Below are 24,335 nucleotides of genomic sequence, written 5' to 3' on the forward strand. Positions count from 1 at the left end.
CGCCCCCTGCAGAGCATCGCGCCAAGGCTTCACAGTGCAGAGCGAAGGGGTTGGCCCACCCCATGTAAATGAGTGGGAGGAGTCAGAATTGAATATTTAATATCCTGTTTATATTTAAATAGAAGTTTCCAGAAGAAACAGAAAATTTCACCACCAAAACGGCGACGTCCGCGAGAAAGCTAAAATCATTTCTACAAAGTCTGACACTGAGCAGATAAAATAGGACGGGACCAGGGATGGCGGGAACCGACAATCGGGGAGGGGGGGTGCCGGGGGCTAAGAATCGGGGAGGGGGGGTGCCGGGGACATCGGGTGGGACATGGGCTTCTGCCTTTTATCTTGCAGCCTCTTGCATGAATCTGCTGCCATCTTGTGGTGAGCGCTGGCGCTGCAGGCGACAATGGTGGGATCAGGAGGAATCAGCGTCTGGTATTTCCCATCCTCCAGTCAGTGCTTGTAGCGGCCTCCTCCGGCCTCTTATATCTCATCCTCCTCTTTCCCTCTCAGTCCCTCGCTCTGCCGCGTCCGTCCCGTCATCTCCAGCAGCGCCCGCGCCTCCGGGTCTGCGTCCAGGATGCTCTTCTTGTTCTTAATCTGGACAGAAATGTACAGAGACGAGTAAAGACCGTTACATGGGACTGCACAAAGCCAAGGTCACAGCAGCCGAGCCTCGCCACATCTCCCACCATGCACTGCAGCCTGACACGGAAATACTGAGCCCAGGACCCCTGTATATACCGAGACTGGGGGGTGAGACTATATATAGCTATACAGCGTGTCCCCCCCATGTCCTGTATACACCGCACCTATATACAGTGTGTCCACCCATATCCTGTATACACCGCACCTATATACAGTGTGTCCACCCATATCCTGTATACACCGCACCTATATACAGTGTGTCCACCCATATCCTGTATACACCGCACCTATATACAGTGTGTCCCCCCCATGTCCTGTATACACCGCACCTATATACAGTGTGTCCACCCATATCCTGTATACACCGCACCTATATACAGTGTGTCCCCCCATGTCCTGTATACACCGCACCTATATACAGCGTGTCCCCCCATATCCTGTATACACCGCACCTATATACAGCGTGTCCCCCCATATCCTGTATACACCGCACCTATATACAACGTGTCCCCCCATGTCCTGTATACACCGCACCTATATACAGTGTGTCCACCCATATCCTGTATACACCGCACCTATATACAGTGTGTCCCCCCATATCCTGTATACACCGCACCTATATACAGTGTGTCCCCCCATGTCCTGTATACACCGCACCTATATACAGTGTGTCCACCCGTATCCTGTATACACCGCACCTATATACAGCGTGTCCACCCGTATCCTGTATACACCGCACCTATATACAGCGTGTCCACCCGTATCCTGTATACACCGCACCCATATACAGCGTGTCCACCCATATCCTGTATACACCGCACCTATATACAGCGTGTCCACCCACATCCTGTATACACCGCACCTATATACAGCGTGTCCCCCCATATCCTGTATACACCGCACCTATATACAGCATGTCCACCCATATCCTGTATACACCGCACCTATATACAGCGTGTCCACCCATATCCTGTATACACCGCACCTATATACAGAGTGTCCACCCATATATACAGCGCCTCCACCCACATCCTGTATACACCGCACCTATATACAGCGTGTCCCCCCATATCCTGTATACACCGCACCTATATACAGCGTCTCCACCCACATCCTGTATACACCGCACCTATATACAGCGTGTCCACCCACATCCTGTATACACCGCACCTATATACAGCGTGTCCACCCACATCCTGTATACACCGCACCTATATACAGCGTCTCCACCCACATCCTGTATACACCGCACCTATATACAGCGTGTCCACCCACATCCTGTATACACCGCACCTATATACAGCGTGTCCCCCCATATCCTGTATACACCGCACCTATATACAGCGTCTCCACCCACATCCTGTATACACCGCACCTATATACAGCGTGTCCCCCCGTATCCTGTATACACCGCACCTATATACAGCGTGTCCCCCCGTATCCTGTATACACCGCACCTATATACAGCGTGTCCCCCCGTATCCTGTATACACCGCACCTATATACAGCGTGTCCCCCCGTATCCTGTATACACCGCACCTATATACAGCGTGTCCCCCCGTATCCTGTATACACCGCACCTATATACAGCGTGTCCACCCGTATCCGGTATACACCGCACCTATATACAGCGTGTCCACCCGTATCCTGTATACACCGCACCTATATACAGCGTGTCCACCCGTATCCTGTATACACCGCACCTATATACAGCGTGTCCACCCGTATCCTGTATACACCGCACCTATATACAGCGTGTCCACCCGTATCTTGTATACACCGCACCTATATACAGTGTGTCCACCCGTGTCCTGTATACACCGCACCTATATACAGCGTGTCCACCCATATCCTGTATACACCGCACCTATATACAGTGTGTCCCCCCATGTCCTGTATACACCGCACCTATATACAGCGTGTCCCCCCATATCCTGTATACACCGCACCTATATACAGTGTGTCCACCCATGTCCTGTATACACCGCACCTATATACAGCGTGTCCCCCCATGTCCTGTATACACAGCACCTATATACAGCGTGTCCCCCCATATCCTGTATACACAGCACCTATATACAGCGTGTCCCCCCATATCCTGTATACACCGCACCTATATACAGTGTGTCCCCCCATGTCCTGTATACACCGCACCTATATACAGTGTGTCCACCCATGTCCTGTATACACCGCACCTATATACAGCGTGTCCACCCGTATCCTGTATACACCGCACCTATATACAGCGTGTCCACCCATATCCTGTATACACCGCACCCATATACAGCGTGTCCACCCATATCCTGTATACACCGCACCCATATACAGCGTGTCCCCCCCCATATATACAGCATGTCCACCCATATCCTGTATACACCGCACCTATATACAGCGTGTCCACCCATATCCTGTATACACCGCACCTATATACAGCGTGTCCACCCATATCCTGTATACACCGCACCTATATACAGCGTGTCCACCCACATCCTGTATACACCGCACCTATATACAGCGTGTCCCCCCATATCCTGTATACACCGCACCTATATACAGCGTGTCCCCCCCATATATACAGCATGTCCACCCATATCCTGTATACACCGCACCTATATACAGCGTGTCCACCCATATCCTGTATACACCGCACCTATATACAGAGTGTCCACCCATATATACAGCGCCTCCACCCACATCCTGTATACACCGCACCTATATACAGCGTGTCCCCCCATATCCTGTATACACCGCACCTATATACAGCGTGTCCCCCCGTATCCTGTATACACCGCACCTATATACAGCGTGTCCCCCCGTATCCTGTATACACCGCACCTATATACAGCGTGTCCACCCGTATCCTGTATACACCGCACCTATATACAGCGTGTCCACCCATATCCTGTATACACCGCACCCATATACAGCGTGTCCACCCATATCCTGTATACACCGCACCCATATACAGCGTGTCCCCCCCATATATACAGCATGTCCACCCATATCCTGTATACACCGCACCTATATACAGCGTGTCCACCCATATCCTGTATACACCGCACCTATATACAGCGTGTCCACCCACATCCTGTATACACCGCACCTATATACAGCGTGTCCCCCCATATCCTGTATACACCGCACCTATATACAGCGTGTCCCCCCCATATATACAGCATGTCCACCCATATCCTGTATACACCGCACCTATATACAGCGTGTCCACCCATATCCTGTATACACCGCACCTATATACAGAGTGTCCACCCATATATACAGCGCCTCCACCCACATCCTGTATACACCGCACCTATATACAGCGTGTCCCCCCATATCCTGTATACACCGCACCTATATACAGCGTGTCCCCCCGTATCCTGTATACACCGCACCTATATACAGCGTGTCCCCCCGTATCCTGTATACACCGCACCTATATACAGCGTGTCCCCCCGTATCCTGTATACACCGCACCTATATACAGCGTGTCCACCCGTATCCGGTATACACCGCACCTATATACAGCGTGTCCACCCGTATCCTGTATACACCGCACCTATATACAGCGTGTCCACCCGTATCCTGTATACACCGCACCTATATACAGCGTGTCCACCCGTATCCTGTATACACCGCACCTATATACAGTGTGTCCACCCGTATCTTGTATACACCGCACCTATATACAGTGTGTCCACCTGTGTCCTGTATACACCGCACCTATATACAGTATGTCCACCCATATCCTGTATACACCGCACCTATATACAGTGTGTCCCCCCATGTCCTGTATACACCGCACCTATATACAGCGTGTCCCCCCATATCCTGTATACACCGCACCTATATACAGTGTGTCCACCCATGTCCTGTATACACCGCACCTATATACAGCGTGTCCCCCCATGTCCTGTATACACAGCACCTATATACAGCGTGTCCCCCCATATCCTGTATACACAGCACCTATATACAGCGTGTCCCCCCATATCCTGTATACACCGCACCTATATACAGTGTGTCCCCCCATGTCCTGTATACACCGCACCTATATACAGTGTGTCCACCCATGTCCTGTATACACCGCACCTATATACAGTGTGTCCACCCATATCCTGTATACACCGCACCTATATACAGCGTGTCCACCCGTATCCTGTATACACCGCACCTATATACAGCGTGTCCACCCATATCCTGTATACACCGCACCCATATACAGCGTGTCCACCCATATCCTGTATACACTGCACCCATATACAGCGTGTCCCCCCCATATATACAGCATGTCCACCCATATCCTGTATACACCGCACCTATATACAGCGTGTCCACCCATATCCTGTATACACCGCACCTATATACAGCGTGTCCACCCACATCCTGTATACACCGCACCTATATACAGCGTGTCCCCCCATATCCTGTATACACCGCACCTATATACAGCGTGTCCCCCCCATATATACAGCATGTCCACCCATATCCTGTATACACCGCACCTATATACAGCGTGTCCACCCATATCCTGTATACACCGCACCTATATACAGAGTGTCCACCCATATATACAGCGCCTCCACCCACATCCTGTATACACCGCACCTATATACAGCGTGTCCCCCCATATCCTGTATACACCGCACCTATATACAGCGTGTCCCCCCATATCCTGTATACACCGCACCTATATACAGCGTGTCCACCCACATCCTGTATACACCGCACCTATATACAGCGTGTCCACCCACATCCTGTATACACCGCACCTATATACAGCGTGTCCCCCCCATATCCTGTATACACCGCACCTATATACAGCGTCTCCACCCACATCCTGTATACACCGCACCTATATACAGCGTGTCCACCCACATCCTGTATACACCGCACCTATATACAGCGTGTCCCCCCATATCCTGTATACACCGCACCTATATACAGCGTGTCCCCCCCATATATACAGCATGTCCACCCATATCCTGTATACACCGCACCTATATACAGCGTGTCCACCCATATCCTGTATACACCGCACCTATATACAGAGTGTCCACCCATATATACAGCGCCTCCACCCACATCCTGTATACACCGCACCTATATACAGCGTGTCCCCCCATATCCTGTATACACCGCACCTATATACAGCGTGTCCCCCCATATCCTGTATACACCGCACCTATATACAGCGTGTCCACCCACATCCTGTATACACCGCACCTATATACAGCGTGTCCACCCACATCCTGTATACACCGCACCTATATACAGCGTGTCCCCCCCATATCCTGTATACACCGCACCTATATACAGCGTCTCCACCCACATCCTGTATACACCGCACCTATATACAGCGTGTCCACCCACATCCTGTATACACCGCACCTATATACAGCGTGTCCCCCCCGTATCCTGTATACACCGCACCTATATACAGCGTGTCCCCCCGTATCCTGTATACACCGCACCTATATACAGCGTGTCCCCCCGTATCCTGTATACATCGCACCTATATACAGCGTGTCCCCCCGTATCCTGTATACACCGCACCTATATACAGCGTGTCCCCCCGTATCCTGTATACACCGCGCCTATATACAGCGTGTCCCCCCGTATCCGGTATACACCGCGCCTATATACAGCGTGTCCACCCGTATCCGGTATACACCGCGCCTATATACAGCGTGTCCACCCGTATCCTGTATACACCGCGCCTATATACAGCGTGTCCACCCATATCCTGTATACACCGCGCCTATATACAGCGTGTCCACCCATATCCTGTATACACCGCGCCTATATACAGCGTGTCCACCCATATCCTGTATACACCGCACCTATATACAGCGTGTCCCCCCATATCCTGTATACACCGCACCTATATACAGCGTGTCCACCCATCTCCTGTATACACCGCACCTCTATACAGTGCGTCCACCCATCTCCTGTATACACCGCACCTATATACAGCGTGTCCACCCGTATCCTGTATACACCGCACCCATATACAGCGTGTCCCCCCGTATCCTGTATACACCGCACCTATATACAGCGTGTCCACCCGTATCCTGTATACACCGCACCTATATACAGCGTGTCCACCCGTATCCTGTATACACCGCACCTATATACAGCGTGTCCCCCCATATCCTGTATACACCGCACCTATATACAGCGTGTCCCCCCATATCCTGTATACACCGCACCTATATACAGTGTGTCCCCCCATATCCTGTATACACCGCACCTATATACAGAGTCCACCCATATATACAGCGCCTCCACCCACATCCTGTATACACCGCACCTATATACAGCGTGTCCCCCCATATCCTGTATACACCGCACCTATATACAGCGTGTCCCCCCGTATCCTGTATACACCGCACCTATATACAGCGTGTCCCCCCTATATATACAGCATGTCCACCCATATCCTGTATACACCGCACCTATATACAGCGTGTCCACCCATATCCTGTATACACCGCACCTATATACAGAGTGTCCACCCATATATACAGCGCCTCCACCCACATCCTGTATACACCGCACCTATATACAGCGTGTCCCCCCATATCCTGTATACACCGCACCTATATACAGCGTGTCCCCCCGTATCCTGTATACACCGCACCTATATACAGCGTGTCCCCCCGTATCCTGTATACACCGCACCTATATACAGCGTGTCCCCCGTATCCTGTATACACCGCACCTATATACAGCGTGTCCACCCGTATCCGGTATACACCGCACCTATATACAGCGTGTCCACCCGTATCCGGTATACACCGCACCTATATACAGCGTGTCCACCCGTATCCTGTATACACCGCACCTATATACAGCGTGTCCACCCGTATCCTGTATACACCGCACCTATATACAGCGTGTCCACCCGTATCCTGTATACACCGCACCTATATACAGTGTGTCCACCCGTATCTTGTATACACCGCACCTATATACAGTGTGTCCACCCGTGTCCTGTATACACCGCACCTATATACAGTGTGTCCACCCATATCCTGTATACACCGCACCTATATACAGTGTGTCCCCCCATGTCCTGTATACACCGCACCTATATACAGCGTGTCCCCCCATATCCTGTATACACCGCACCTATATACAGTGTGTCCACCCATGTCCTGTATACACCGCACCTATATACAGCGTGTCCCCCCATGTCCTGTATACACAGCACCTATATACAGCGTGTCCCCCCATATCCTGTATACACAGCACCTATATACAGCGTGTCCCCCCATATCCTGTATACACCGCACCTATATACAGCGTGTCCCCCCATGTCCTGTATACACCGCACCTATATACAGCGTGTCCACCTGTGAGGTAAATCCGGAGAGATGACGATAAATCATGATATTCAAGTATGTCAGGAAGCCCTCTCCTGGTGTCAACCCCCCTTTCCCCCACACAACTGGTTTAGCAACAAACTCCATGGCCATGTCCTGTGATATGGAAATTAGGTGGCTTTGGGACAATGGACACAGGATGACTCCCTGCCGTCACCCTGTAGTAGGAGCTGCTATCTAATTAGCAAGGCTATGGAAATAGCCAGACAGAACGACTCCAGTAAAAAATGGTTCATATCTCGCAAGCCATATTTCCGATAAATATGGCAACCATAAAAATGGTGTCTCCGCATGTGGACGATGCCGGCACCCCCTTTTTATGGGAACAGGACATTGGGAAATGCCCCAGGCGTGATATCAGCCAATGGGGAACTGGCAGACAGGTCATGAGTCCCCTCGTTCTGTAGCTAAATTCATAACTGTCACAATGAGAGCATTGGCGTCTGCCTACGACGCTCCCAGGCAAAGTTATAGCCAAAATCCCCTTTGCTGGATAATTCTGATCCATGCAGGGGGAGTGGCAGTGCTTCCCTGTGAGGTCACTAAGGTAGGAGGGGACCTGGATCTGCCCAGGTTGATAACCCTACTTCGGCCATTTTCCAGCGTTCTTCTGCTCGGGGGCCTGGTTGGGAAAGACCTGTGAGGAAGAATCCTAGAAACCTGGTCTACAGCGCCCCCCTGTGGCCAGACACACAAGGTAACTGATGTAATTGTATACCTGTTTGTAACCCATGCTTTATCTGTAACTGTACTCTGACATATGTATATTCTGTAGATTCCCTATTGTATATATTGTAGTTCTAGTGTGCTTTAGGCTGATTAAATTATATAATTAATCTTGGGCTGTTCTGTTATCTCGATCTTGAATCCCACGTCTGTGTGTTCGGCTAATAGTTACCGTGAAGCGGTTGGTGGCAGCGAGTTGTGCCAAGGATTATTGTGGGGAGGCCAGTGAGATTCGGGAAGATATTATATATTCCGCCCGCGGAGGTCGGGGGAATATATACCTTACTCTCACCGGGGACCCTTCAATAATCGGCATAAGTAGTATAGCGGCCTCCTTGCTTATTGTCGGGCAATTCCATAATTGGCCTGACTATAAGAGGGGCGCTAGAGAGCGCGTCACGTGCTCTGTCTGTCGGTCGGGAGGTATAAAGGAGGGGTGACCCCCACTTGTTACCCCCCGATTGTGACGTACTGGTAGCCAGCGCGGGGGATTTCTGAGTGACCCCCCCGGTGGTTTGTGACATATTGGTGGCAAGCGGTGGGATCGAGATAATAGTGTGTGTGAGTGTGAGACCCATACTCCCAGACACTAAAGACTGCCTGCAGCAGCTGTGGCTGCTGGGGTCTTCAGACTAGCTCAACACTAGAGTGTCAGAGTGCAGATACTGTAAGGTGTGTGGAGGCATCAGGTGTCAGTTCTGTGTCAGTGACCAAAAGTCTGCAAGAATGGCTGAGAGCACCAGGAGCAAAGCCAAAGGAATGGCCGATGCTCAGGCCAGAGACGATGAGGAGGTTGTCCACGAGTCCTCCAGGAGCTCGACGCCAGAAAACAGCTCTGCAGAGGACATTGCACAACCGGGCACTGCTGGACAAGATGAGGAGCAGCTCGCCCAAGGGTCCTCAACGAGCCAGATGCCAGCCCTCCGCTCTGCAATGGACAGTGAATCACCAGGCTCCGCAGCGGGCCGCAGATCACCACGTGCCATTCCACCGAGCCTGGGAGGCTCGGATAGCCTTCTTCAAATGGCTATGGCCCTACGCCAGGCTGGAGACCGGGAGGGCTACAAGGAACTCATGGCCGAGCGTGAGCGGCAAGCAGCGCGTGAAGAGCGCCAGGCAGAGCGTAACTACCAGCTGCAGCTAGCTCAGCTCCGGCCCTCATCAGCCACCCGTGACCTTCCAGACACCAAACTTCCAAAGGTCCGTGTTGAGGACTTCCCAGTGCTGGAGAAGGATGGAGACTTGGACTCTTTCTTGACTGCTTTTGAACGGACTTGCTTGCAGCATCATCTGAACAAGGACCAGTGGGCCAAATACCTGACCCCCCGTTTAAGGGGTAAGGCCCTGGATATCCTTGGGGACTTGCCTGCTGAGGCGGATCAGGGCTACGACACCATCAAGCGGGCCCTGATCCAACAGTACAACCTCACCCCGGAGTCCTACCGCAAGAAGTTCCGGACGCTGCAGAAGGGACCAAAGGACTCCTGGGCTGACCACCGGCGGGCACTTGCCCGAGCTGCCGACCACTGGACCCAAGGCCTGCAGCTTTCCACCGGACCGGAGATCCTGGACTTGTTCATCACGGAGCAACTCTTGTGGAACTGCCCTGAGGATCTCCGCCAGTTCATCCGAGACCAGAAGCCAAAGGGATCCACGGCTACAGCTGCCCTTGCCGATGACTACACCAACAACCGGGCCCCTGAGGCCAGGAGAGCGGCCACCAGCAGCACCTGGAGAGGGGGTAAGATGAATTCTGCGACTGCCCCACCTGCCCCTAGACTGCAGGGGGTGTCCCCCTCAACTCCCCTCTCCAGGCCCGTGGCGGAACCAAGACGGTGCCACCAGTGCAACCTACCTGGACACTTCAAGGCCATGTGCCCTCAGCGTCCCAAGGCCCCGGCTCCGTCCCCGTCCCAAGGGCCGCCCAAGGTGTATTGTGTGGGTGGGGGTGGTGGTAGGTCCCTGGACAGCTTCCAACCTGTCACCGTCGGCCAGTCTGTGACCATAGGACTGCGAGACAGCGCCTCGGAGGTGACTCTGGTGCGGCCTGAGATGGTGTCCCCCCAAGACTTGATCCCTGGAAAAACCCTCGCTGTCTCCGGGATTGGGGGCATTGACCCGGCGCTGCCTGTTGCTGACATTTATGTGGACTGGGGCGCAGGGCGAGGGGTGAGGGAGGTGGGGGTAACTGATCGGATCCCTGCAAACGTGCTACTTGGGACAGATTTGGGGCAGATAACCTCCCAGTTTGGGCCCCAACCAAGGGCTGAACCTTCAGCCCGTACTGACATGACTCCTAACAATGTTAATGTGTTATCTATGAATGATGTAAGGGAGGAGGGAGTGAACTCTGATATTTCTGCTTGCACAGACACCATAGACACACACGCAGCTGCAGCTGTGACAGGGGAGGGGGTCAGAGAAAGGTGTGACAATGCCTCTACAAGTAACCAGCCTGTGAGCTGGGATCTGTTGCCCTCTGCAGGGATAAGCAGAGAGCAGGGTGCTGCAGGGGGAGGACCAGTGTGTGGGGTGGGGGCTACCACAGCAAATGTGGGGTCCCCAGAGATTTCACAGCGGGGTTCTGTTGCTGCAGGAGGGGAACAGGCAGGTGAGATTGGGGCCGGTCCAGGAGCGGAAGTGCTCCCAGGTAAGATCTCGGTGCATGGTTCCCCCACAACCGGGGTGTCAGGAAGCCAGGTAGGTCTGCCTGAACCGGCGACTTGGTCAGGAACGGAGGAGGAGCAGGCACGACCCACGGTCGCAGCGGCTGTGGCCGCTGTCACCCGCAGTGGGAGTGCTGGAAGCCAAGGGGCCTCCCGGAGGTCCGATAGCTCTTCCCCTTCTGACCAAGTGGCAGCCGAGTCAGGTGGAGGCCAGGACACAGGTCCCGGGGTACTGACTGAAGATGTGACAGTCTCGTCGATTCTGGCCACATCTAGTCAGGAGTTTCAGGCAGCGTTAGAAGCTGACGACAGCCTGAAAGCTCTAAAGGAGCAGGCGGCACAGCCTCCCTCGGACTCGGACCCGGAGCGAGTGGTCTGGGACCAAGGACGGCTGTACCGGGCCACGGTCCAGCAGGGTTCACCGGAGGCGTGGCCCAGGGACCGACAGTTGGTGGTACCCTATCCGTTCCGGACGGAGTTGTTGCGGATCGCACATGAGATTCCGATGGCCGGACACCTAGGGATCGCTAAGACCAAGGCCAGGTTAAACCAGCATTTCTACTGGCCAAAAATGGGGGCCGATGTGGCTGCCTACTGCCGTTCGTGTGAAACCTGTCAGAGAGTGGGGAAGGCGGGGCCACGCCCCAAAGCCCCACTGGTATCTCTGCCAATCATCGATGAGCCTTTCAGGAGGGTGGCTGTGGATCTGGTCGGCCCGCTGGCCATCCCCAGCAGCTCCGGGAAACGCTTCATACTGACGGTAGTGGACTATGCCACCCGGTACCCAGAAGCAGTGGCCTTGTCGTCCATTCGGGCTGACAAGGTGGCCACCGCATTGCTGGAGATTTTCTCCCGAGTGGGTTTTCCCCAGGAAATGCTCACCGACCGGGGGACCCAATTCATGTCCCAGCTGATGGAGACCCTCTGTAAGCAAGTCCAGGTGCGACATCTGGTGGCCAGCCCGTACCATCCACAGACTAATGGCCTGTGCGAGCGGTTCAATGGCACCTTAAAGCAGATGCTTAAGATGTTGGTCGACTCCCATGGGCGTGACTGGGAGCGGTATCTCCCACACCTGTTATTTGCTTACCGGGAGGTTCCACAGGCCTCAACAGGATTCTCACCGTTTGAGCTCCTGTACGGGCGACGTGTGCGGGGCCCCCTGGCTCTGGTGAAAGAGGCTTGGGAAGGGGATTTGGCCACCCCTGGAGTGTCGGTTATCGAGTATGTCATGCGCTTCCGGGACAAAATGCAGGCCTTGACGCAACTGGTACACGACAATATGGCTCAAGCCCAGGCCGGTCAGAAGCGTTGGTACGACCAGAACGCTTGTGAGAGGACCTACCAAGTGGGTCAAGAGGTGTGGGTACTGGTCCCCGTACCACAGGACAAGCTTCAGGCAGCCTGGGAAGGCCCATACCTCGTGTACCAGCAGCTCAACCCTGTGACGTACCTGGTCACCCTGGACCCTGCCCGTGGAAGGCGGAAGCCCTTCCATGTGAACATGATGAAGGCACATCATGAGCGGGAGGCATGTGCGCTCCCCGTGTGCAACCTGCCCGAGGAGGGAGAAGCGGAAACCCTCTTGGATATGCTAGCCCAGGTTAGGGCAGGCGGATCCATTGAGGATGTGGAGGTTGGCCACCAGCTCTTGGAGGACCAACGGTCCCAGCTGTGGGCCACCCTACACCCCTTCCGGGGGTTGTTTACCAACCAGCCCGGAAGGACTGACTTGGCTGTCCATCACGTGGACACTGGGGATCATCCCCCGATCCGGCGTTCAGCATATCGGGTCTCCCTGGAGGTGCAGCAACACATGCGCCAGGAGATTGACGAGATGCTGGAGCTGGGGGTGATCCAGGCATCCAACAGCGCTTGGGCCTCGCCTGTAGTCCTCGTCCCTAAGAAGGACCGAACCACTCGGTTCTGCGTGGACTACAGGGGGCTCAATGCTGTCACGGTCGCCGATGCGTACCCAATGCCACGCATCGACGACCTGCTCGATCAGTTGGCCGGGGCTCAGTACCTGACCATCATGGATCTGAGCCGGGGATATTGGCAGATCCCCCTGACTCGCAAGGCCAGGGAACGCTCTGCCTTTATTACCCCATTTGGACTATACGAGTCCACGGTGATGCCATTCGGGATGAGGAATGCCCCTGCCACTTTCCAGCGGATGGTCAACACCCTGCTCAAGGGACTTGAAGGGTACGCGGCCGCGTACCTGGATGACATTGCCGTCTTCAGTCCCACCTGGGAGGACCACCTAGAGCATCTAGCACAGGTGCTCAGGCGGATCCACCGGGCAGGTTTGACCATCAAGCCGGGAAAGTGTCAGCTGGCCATGAGCGAGGTCCAGTACCTCGGTCACCGGGTAGGTGGGAGAACACTGAAGCCCGAGCCTGAGAAAGTGGAAGCCATCGCATCCTGGCCCACCCCCAGGACCAAGAAGCAGGTGATGTCCTTCTTGGGGACCGCTGGGTACTATAGGAGGTTTGTTCCATGCTATAGTAGCCTGGCAAAGCCCTTGACGGACCTCACCAAGAAGAAGCTGCCCTCTGCAGTCGATTGGACAGTGGACTGCGAGACAGCCTTCCGGGCCCTAAAGGACGCCCTGTCCAGCCCGCCCGTGCTACGGGCAGCCGACTTCACGCGGCCGTTTGTAGTACAGACCGACGCCAGTGACTTCGGCCTCGGTGCGGTGCTCAGCCAGGTGGACTCTGCGAGCCAAGAGCACCCAGTCTTGTACCTGAGCAGGAAGCTGTTACCAAGGGAAGTGGCCTATTCTACAATGGAGAAGGAGTGCCTGGCCATAGTGTGGGCCCTGCAGCGTCTGCAACCCTATCTATACGGGCGCCACTTCATCGTGGAGACGGACCACAATCCCCTCAGCTGGTTGCACACCGTCTCTGGGACGAATGGGCGATTGTTGCGATGGAGCCTTGCGCTCCAGCAATACAACTTCACCATTCGCCACAAAAGGGGCCGTGACCACGGTAACGCAGACGGGCTGTCCCGACAAGGAGAGGTCGCGGACGGGCGCACGGGGGAACACCGGAGTGTGCTGCCCCCTAGCGCCCTCAAAAGGGGGGAGGTGTGAGGTAAATCCGGAGAGATGACGATAAATCATGATATTCAAGTATGTCAGGAAGCCCTCTCCTGGTGTCAACCCCCCTTTCCCCCACACAACTGGTTTAGCAACAAACTCCATGGCCATGTCCTGTGATATGGAAATTAGGTGGCTTTGGGACAATGGACACAGGATGACTCCCTGCCGTCACCCTGTAGTAGGAGCTGCTATCTAATTAGCAAGGCTATGGAAATAGCCAGACAGAACGACTCCAGTAAAAAATGGTTCATATCTCGCAAGCCATATTTCCGATAAATATGGCAACCATAAAAATGGTGTCTCCGCATGTGGACGATGCCGGCACCCCCTTTTTATGGGAACAGGACATTGGGAAATGCCCCAGGCGTGATATCAGCCAATGGGGAACTGGCAGACAGGTCATGAGTCCCCTCGTTCTGTAGCTAAATTCATAACTGTCACAATGAGAGCATTGGCGTCCGCCTACGACGCTCCCAGGCAAAGTTATGGCCAATATCCCCTTTGCTGGATAATTCTGATCCATGCAGGGGGAGTGGCAGTGCTTCCCTCTGAGGTCACTAAGGTAGGAGGGGACCTGGATGTGCCCAGGTTGATAACCCTACTTCGGCCATTTTCCAGCGTTCTTCTGCTCGGGGGCCTGGTTGGGAAAGACCTGTGAGGAAGAATCCTAGAAACCTGGTCTACAGCGCCCCCCTGTGGCCAGACACACAAGGTAACTGATGTAATTGTATACCTGTTTGTAACCCATGCTTTATCTGTAACTGTACTCTGACATATGTATATTCTGTAGATTCCCTATTGTATATATTGTAGTTCTAGTGTGCTTTAGGCTGATTAAATTATATAATTAATCTTGGGCTGTTCTGTTATCTCGATCTTGAATCCCACGTCTGTGTGTTCGGCTAATAGTTACCGTGAAGCGGTTGGTGGCAGCGAGTTGTGCCAAGGATTATTGTGGGGAGGCCAGTGAGATTCGGGGAGATTTTATATATTCCGCCCGCGGAGGTCGGGGGAATATATACCTTACTCTCACCGGGGACCCTTCAATAATCGGCATAAGTAGTATAGCGGCCTCCTTGCTTATTGTCGGGCAATTCCATAATTGGCCTGACTATAAGAGGGGCGCTAGAGAGCGCGTCACGTGCTCTGTCTGTCGGTCGGGAGGTATAAAGGAGGGGTGACCCCCACTTGTTACCCCCCGATTGTGACGTACTGGTAGCCAGCGCGGGGGATTTCTGAGTGACCCCCCGGTGGTTTGTGACACCACCCATGTCCTGTATACACCGCACCTATATACAGTGTGTCCACCCATATCCTGTATACACCGCACCTATATACAGCGTGTCCACCCGTATCCTGTATACACCGCACCTATATACAGCGTGTCCACCCATATCCTGTATACACCGCACCCATATACAGCGTGTCCACCCATATCCTGTATACACCGCACCCATATACAGCGTGTCCCCCCCATATATACAGCATGTCCACCCATATCCTGTATACACCGCACCTATATACAGCGTGTCCACCCATATCCTGTATACACCGCACCTATATACAGAGTGTCCACCCATATATACAGCGCCTCCACCCACATCCTGTATACACCGCACCTATATACAGCGTGTCCCCCCATATCCTGTATACACCGCACCTATATACAGCGTGTCCCCCCATATCCTGTATACACCGCACCTATATACAGCGTGTCCACCCACATCCTGTATACACCGCACCTATATACAGCGTGTCCACCCACATCCTGTATACACCGCACCTATATACAGCGTGTCCCCCCCATATCCTGTATACACCGCACCTATATACAGCGTCTCCACCCACATCCTGTATACACCGCACCTATATACAGCGTGTCCACCCACATCCTGTATACACCGCACCTATATACAGCGTGTCCCCCCATATCCTGTATACACCGCACCTATATACAGCGTGTCCCCCCCATATATACAGCATGTCCACCCATATCCTGTATACACCGCACCTATATACAGCGTGTCCACCCATATCCTGTATACACCGCACCTATATACAGAGTGTCCACCCATATATACAGCGCCTCCACCCACATCCTGTATACACCGCACCTATATACAGCGTGTCCCCCCATATCCTGTATACACCGCACCTATATACAGCGTGTCCCCCCATATCCTGTATACACCGCACCTATATACAGCGTGTCCACCCACATCCTGTATACACCGCACCTATATACAGCGTGTCCACCCACATCCTGTATACACCGCACCTATATACAGCGTGTCCACCCACATCCTGTATACACCGCACCTATATACAGCGTGTCCCCCCCCATATCCTGTATACACCGCACCTATATACAGCGTCTCCACCCACATCCTGTATACACCGCACCTATATACAGCGTGTCCACCCACATCCTGTATACACCGCACCTATATACAGCGTGTCCCCCCGTATCCTGTATACACCGCACCTATATACAGCGTGTCCCCCCGTATCCTGTATACACCGCACCTATATACAGCGTGTCCCCCCGTATCCTGTATACATCGCGCCTATATACAGCGTGTCCCCCCGTATCCTGTATACACCGCGCCTATATACAGCGTGTCCCCCCGTATCCTGTATACACCGCGCCTATATACAGCGTGTCCCCCCGTATCCGGTATACACCCGCGCCTATATACAGCGTGTCCACCCGTATCCGGTATACACCGCGCCTATATACAGCGTGTCCACCCGTATCCTGTATACACCGCGCCTATATACAGCGTGTCCACCCGTATCCTGTATACACCGCGCCTATATACAGCGTGTCCACCCGTATCCTGTATACACCGCGCCTATATACAGCGTGTCCACCCGTATCCTGTATACACCGCGCCTATATACAGCGTGTCCCCCCGTATCCTGTATACACCGCACCTATATACAGCGTGTCCACCCATCTCCTGTATACACCGCACCTCTATACAGTGCGTCCACCCATCTCCTGTATACACCGCACCTATATACAGCGTGTCCACCCGTATCCTGTATACACCGCACCCATATACAGCGTGTCCCCCCGTATCCTGTATACACCGCACCAATATACAGCGTGTCCCCCGTATCCTGTATACACCGCACCTATATACAGCGTGTCCACCCGTATCCTGTATACACCGCACCTATATACAGCGTGTCCCCCCATATCCTGTATACACCGCACCTATATACAGCGTGTCCCCCCATATCCTGTATACACCGCACCTATATACAGTGTGTCCCCCCATATCCTGTATACACCGCACCTATATACAGTGTCCACCCATATCCTGTATACACCGCACCCATATACAGCGTGCAGCCAGATACAGTATGCTGTGCAGAGGCCAGATGTGCATTGCAGCCAGATACAGTATGCTGTGCAGAGGCCAGATGTGCATTGCAGCCAGATACAGTATGCTGTGCAGAGGCCAGATGTGCATTGCAGCCAGATACAGTATGCTGTGCAGAGGCCAGATGTGCATTGCAGCCAGATACAGTATGCTGTGCAGAGGCCAGATGTGCACTGCAGCCAGATACAGTATGCTGTGCAGAGCCCAGATGTGCACTGCAGCCAGATACAGTATGCTGTGCAGAGCCCAGATGTGCACTGCAGCCAGATACAGTATGCTGTGCAGAGGCCAGATGTGCACTGCAGCCAGATACAGTATGCTGTGCAGAGGCCAGATGTGCACTGCAGCCAGATACAGTATGCTGTGCAGAGGCCAGATGTGCACTGCAGCCAGATGCAGTATGCTGTGCAGAGGCCAGATGTGCACTGCAGCCAGATGCAGTATGCTGTGCAGAGGCCAGATGTGCACTGCAGCCAGATGCAGTATGCTGTGCAGAGGCCAGATGTGCACTGCAGCCAGATGCAGTATGCTGTGCAGAGGCCAGATGTGCACTGCAGCCAGATGCAGTATGCTGTGCAGAGGCCAGATGTGCACTGCAGCCAGATGCAGTATGCTGTGCAGAGGCCAGATGTGCACTGCAGCCAGATGCAGTATGCTGTGCAGAGGCCAGATGTGCACTGCAGCCAGATGCAGTATGCTGTGCAGAGGCCAGATGTGCACTGCAGCCAGATGCAGTATGCTGTGCAGAGGCCAGATGTGCACTGCAGCCAGATGCAGTATGCTGTGCAGAGGCCAGATGTGCACTGCAGCCAGATGCAGTATGCTGTGCAGAGGCCAGATGTGCACTGCAGCCAGATGCAGTATGCTGTGCAGAGGCCAGATGTGCACTGCAGCCAGATGCAGTATGCTGTGCAGAGGCCAGATGTGCACTGCAGCCAGATGCAGTATGCTGCGCAGAGGCCAGATGTGCACTGCAGCCAGATGCAGTATGCTGCGCAGAGGCCAGATGTGCACTGCAGCCAGATGCAGTATGCTGCGCAGAGGCCAGATGTGCACTGCAGCCAGATACAGTATGCTGCGCAGAGGCCAGATGTGCACTGCAGCCAGATACAGTATGCTGTGCAGAGGCCAGAGGTGCACTGCAGCAAGATACAGTATGCTGTGCAGAGGCCAGAGGTGCACTGCAGCAAGATACAGTATGCTGTGCAGAGGCCAGAGGTGCACTGCAGCCAGATACAGTATGCTGTGCAGAGGCCAGATGTGCACTGCAGCCAGATACAGTATGCTGTGCAGAGGCCAGAGGTGCACTGCAGCCAGATACAGTATGCTGTGCAGAGGCCAGATGTGCACTGCAGCCAGATACAGTATGCTGTGCAGAGGCCAGATGTGCACTGCAGCCAGATACAGTATGCTGTGCAGAGGCCAGATGTGCACTGCAGCCAGATACAGTATGCTGTGCAGAGGCCAGATGTGCATTGCAGCAAGATACAGTATGCTGTGCAGAGGCCAGATGTGCATTGCAACAAGATACAGTATGCTGTGCAGAGTGCAGATGTGCATTGCAGCAAGATACAGTATGCTGTGCAGAGCCCAGATGTGCATTGCAGCAAGATACAGTATGCTGTGCAGAGGCCAGATGTGCATTGCAGTCAGATACAGTATGCTGTGCAGAGTGCAGATGTGCATTGCAGCAAGATACAGTATGCTGTGCAGAGGCCAGATGTGCATTGCAGCCAGATACAGTATGCTGTGCAGAGGCCAGATGTGCATTGCAGTCAGATACAGTATGCTGTGCAGAGGCCAGATGTGCATTGCAGCCAGATACAGTATGCTGTGCAGAGGCCAAATGTGCATTGCAGCAAGATACAGTATGCTGTGCAGAGGCCAGATACAGTATGCTGTGCAGAGGCCAGATGTGCATTGCAGCCAGATACAGTATGCTGTGCAGAGGCCAGATGTGCATTGCAGCCAGATACAGTATGCTGTGCAGAGGCCAGATGTGCACTGCAGCCAGATACAGTATGCTATGCAGAGGCCAGATGTGCACTGCAGCCAGATACAGTATGCTGTGCAGAGGCCAGATGTGCACTGCAGCAAGATACAGTATGCTGTGCAGAGGCCAGATGTGCACTGCAGCCAGATACAGTATGCTGTGCAGAGGCCAGATGTGCACTGCCGCCAGATACAGTATGCTGTGCAGAGGCCAGATGTGCATTGCAGCCAGATACAGTATGCTGTGCAGAGGCCAGATGTGCATTGCAGCAGGATACAGTATGCTGTGCAGAGGCCAGATGTGCATTGCAGCAAGATACAGTATGCTGTGCAGAGGCCAGATGTGCATTGCAGCCAGATACAGTATGCTGTGCAGAGGCCAGATGTGCATTGCAGCCAGATACAGTATGCTGTGCAGAGGCCAGATGTGCATTGCAGCCAGATACAGTATGCTGTGCAGAGGCCAGATGTGCAGTGCAGCCAGATACAGTATGCTGTGCAGAGGCCAGATGTGCACTGCAGCCAGATACAGTATGCTGTGCAGAGGCCAGATGTGCACTGCAGCCAGATACAGTATGCTGTGCAGAGGTCAGATGTGCACTGCAGCCAGATACAGTATGCTGTGCAGAGGTCAGATGTGCACTGCAGCAAGATACAGTATGCTGTGCAGAGTCCAGATGTGCACTGCAGCCAGATACAGTATGCTGTGCAGAGGCCAGATGTGCACTGCAGCCAGACACAGTATGCTGTGCAGAGGCCAGATGTGCATTGCAGCAAGACACAGTATGCTGTGCAGAGGCCAGATGTGCATTGCAGCAAGATACAGTATGCTGTGCAGAGGCCAGATGTGCATTGCAGCAGGATACAGTATGCTGTGCAGAGGCCAGATGTGCATTGCAGCCAGATACAGTATGCTGAGCAGAGCCCAGATACAGTATGCTGAGCAGAGGCCAGATGTGCACTGCAGCCAGATACAGTATGCTGTGCAGAGGCCAGATGTGCACTGCAGCCAGATACAGTATGCTGTGCAGAGGTCAGATGTGCATTACAGCCAGATACAGTATGCTGTGCAGAGGCCAGATGTGCACTGCAGCCAGATACAGTATGCTGCGCAGAGGCCAGATGTGCACTGCAGCCAGATACAGTATGCTGCGCAGAGGCCAGATGTGCACTGCAGCCAGATACAGTATGCTGCGCAGAGGCCAGATGTGCACTGCAGCCAGATACAGTATGCTGCGCAGAGGCCAGATGTGCACTGCAGCCAGATACAGTATGCTGCGCAGAGGCCAGATGTGCACTGCAGCCAGATACAGTATGCTGCGCAGAGGCCAGATGTGCACTGCAGCCAGATACAGTATGCTGCGCAGAGGCCAGAGGTGCACTGCAGCCAGATACAGTATGCTGTGCAGAGGCCAGAGGTGCACTGCAGCCAGATACAGTATGCTGTGCAGAGGCCAGATGTGCACTGCAGCCAGATACAGTATGCTGTGCAGAGGCCAGATGTGCACTGCAGCCAGATACAGTATGCTGTGCAGAGGCCAGATGTGCACTGCAGCCAGATACAGTATGCTGTGCAGAGGCCAGATGTGCACTGCAGCCAGATACAGTATGCTGTGCAGAGGCCAGATGTGCACTGCAGCCAGATACAGTATGCTGTGCAGAGGCCAGATGTGCACTGCAGCAAGATACAGTATGCTGTGCAGAGGCCAGATGTGCACTGCAGCCAGATACAGTATGCTGTGCAGAGGCCAGATGTGCATTGCAGCCAGATACAGTATGCTGTGCAGAGGCCAGATGTGCATTGCAGCAAGATACAGTATGCTGTGCAGAGGCCAGATGTGCATTGCAACAAGATACAGTATGCTGTGCAGAGTGCAGATGTGCATTGCAGCAAGATACAGTATGCTGTGCAGAGCCCAGATGTGCATTGCAGCAAGATACAGTATGCTGTGCAGAGGCCAGATGTGCATTGCAGCCAGATACAGTATGCTGTGCAGAGGCCAGATGTGCATTGCAGTCAGATACAGTATGCTGTGCAGAGGCCAGATGTGCATTGCAGCCAGATACAGTATGCTGTGCAGAGGCCAAATGTGCATTGCAGCAAGATACAGTATGCTGTGCAGAGGCCAGATACAGTATGCTGTGCAGAGGCCAGATGTGCATTGCAGCCAGATACAGTATGCTGTGCAGAGGCCAGATGTGCACTGCAGCCAGATACAGTATGCTGTGCAGAGGCCAGATGTGCACTGCAGCCAGATACAGTATGCTGTGCAGAGGCCAGATGTGCACTGCAGCAAGATACAGTATGCTGTGCAGAGGCCAGATGTGCACTGCAGCCAGATACAGTATGCTGTGCAGAGGCCAGATGTGCACTGCCGCCAGATACAGTATGCTGTGCAGAGGCCAGATGTGCACTGCAGCCAGATACAGTATGCTGTGCAGAGGCCAGATGTGCATTGCAGCCAGATACAGTATGCTGTGCAGAGGCCAGATGTGCATTGCAGCAGGATACAGTATGCTGTGCAGAGGCCAGATGTGCATTGCAGCAAGATACAGTATGCTGTGCAGAGGCCAGATGTGCATTGCAGCCAGATACAGTATGCTGTGCAGAGGCCAGATGTGCATTGCAGCCAGATACAGTATGCTGTGCAGAGGCCAGATGTGCAGTGCAGCCAGATACAGTATGCTGTGCAGAGGCCAGATGTGCACTGCAGCCAGATACAGTATGCTGTGCAGAGGCCAGATGTGCACTGCAGCCAGATACAGTATGCTGTGCAGAGGCCAGATGTGCACTGCAGCCAGATACAGTATGCTGTGCAGAGGTCAGATGTGCACTGCAGCCAGATACAGTATGCTGTGCAGAGGTCAGATGTGCACTGCAGCAAGATACAGTATGCTGTGCAGAGTCCAGATGTGCACTGCAGCCAGATACAGTATGCTGTGCAGAGGCCAGATGTGCACTGCAGCCAGACACAGTATGCTGTGCAGAGGCCAGATGTGCATTGCAGCAAGACACAGTATGCTGTGCAGAGGCCAGATGTGCATTGCAGCAAGATACAGTATGCTGTGCAGAGGCCAGATGTGCATTGCAGCCAGATACAGTATGCTGTGCAGAGGCCAGATGTGCATTGCAGCCAGATACAGTATGCTGTGCAGAGGCCAGATGTGCATTGCAGCAGGATACAGTATGCTGTGCAGAGGCCAGATGTGCATTGCAGCCAGATACAGTATGCTGAGCAGAGCCCAGATGTGCATTGCAGCCAGATACAGTATGCTGAGCAGAGCCCAGATACAGTATGCTGAGCAGAGGCCAGATGTGCACTGCAGCCAGATACAGTATGCTGTGCAGAGGCCAGATGTGCACTGCAGCCAGATACAGTATGCTGTGCAGAGGTCAGATGTGCATTACAGCCAGATACAGTATGCTGTGCAGAGGTCAGATGTGCATTGCAGCCAGATACAGTATGCTGTGCAGAGGTCAGATGTGCATTGCAGCCACTAATGAGCGCCATATGCGTGACCAGCATTCAATGTTTAGGGGGGGGGGGGGGTCATGGGTTTCATATCACAGCATTTCTGTATATAAGGGGTGGACTCGGATGGAATTGATGAGGCCCAAAACTTTGTAATTCACTTTTTTTCTCTTGTTCCGTTTTCAAGATAAAAATGCTAACTCCGTTGTTTTCCACCAGGTGGCGCTATAGGTGGTTTCATTGCGTAGCGCATGGCTACTTTACTATACCTAGACACCACTTCTATGCCTATAGCTGCCGCCGCTCTCAAGGTAATGGCGGTGGACACGCTGTGTATATACACACACATGGATGAATGGAGAGGGGATGCGGTATATACAGAAGGATACAGTACATACAGGGGGGTGCGGTATATACAGTACATACAGGGGGGGTGCGGTATATACAGTACATACAGGGGGGTGCGGTATATACAGTACATACAGGGGGGTGCGGTATATACAGGGGGGTGGGGTATATACGGGGGGGTGCGGTATATACAGTATATACAGGGGGTGAGGTATATACAGTACATACAGGGGGTGCGGTATATACAGGGGGTGGGGTATATACGGGGGGGGTGCGGTATATACAGTATATACAGGGGGTGCAGTATATACAGTATATACAGGGGGTGCGGTATATACAGTACATACAGGGGGTGCGGTATATACAGTACATACAGGGGGGTGCGGTATATACAGTACATACAGGGGGTGCGGTATATACGGTATATACAGGGGGGGTGCGGTATATACAGAAGGATACAGTACATACAGGGGGTGCAGTATATACAGTACATACAGGGGGTGTGGTATATACAGTATATACAGGGGGGTGCGGTATATACAGTACATACAGGGGGGTGCGGTATATACAGTATATACAGGGGGGGTGCGGTATATACAGGA

At 53.3% G+C, this 24,335-nt stretch overlaps 1 protein-coding gene across 1 annotated transcript in view; it reads right to left on the bottom strand.

Moving 5' to 3' along the window:
- Positions 1 to 81: 81 nt before the first annotated feature.
- LOC142254411 (MTOR-associated protein MEAK7-like) overlaps positions 82 to 24,335 on the bottom strand; it is a 31,987-nt gene continuing 7,733 nt past the window's right edge. Inside the window, 1 exon segment of the mRNA XM_075325453.1 lies at positions 82 to 594. Coding sequence (XP_075181568.1) covers positions 478 to 594 — 117 coding nt within the window. The 3' untranslated portion in view covers positions 82 to 477.

Source organism: Anomaloglossus baeobatrachus, chromosome 10 (genome assembly GCF_048569485.1).
Source record: "Anomaloglossus baeobatrachus isolate aAnoBae1 chromosome 10, aAnoBae1.hap1, whole genome shotgun sequence".
Classification (NCBI taxonomy): Eukaryota; Metazoa; Chordata; class Amphibia; order Anura; family Aromobatidae; genus Anomaloglossus; species Anomaloglossus baeobatrachus.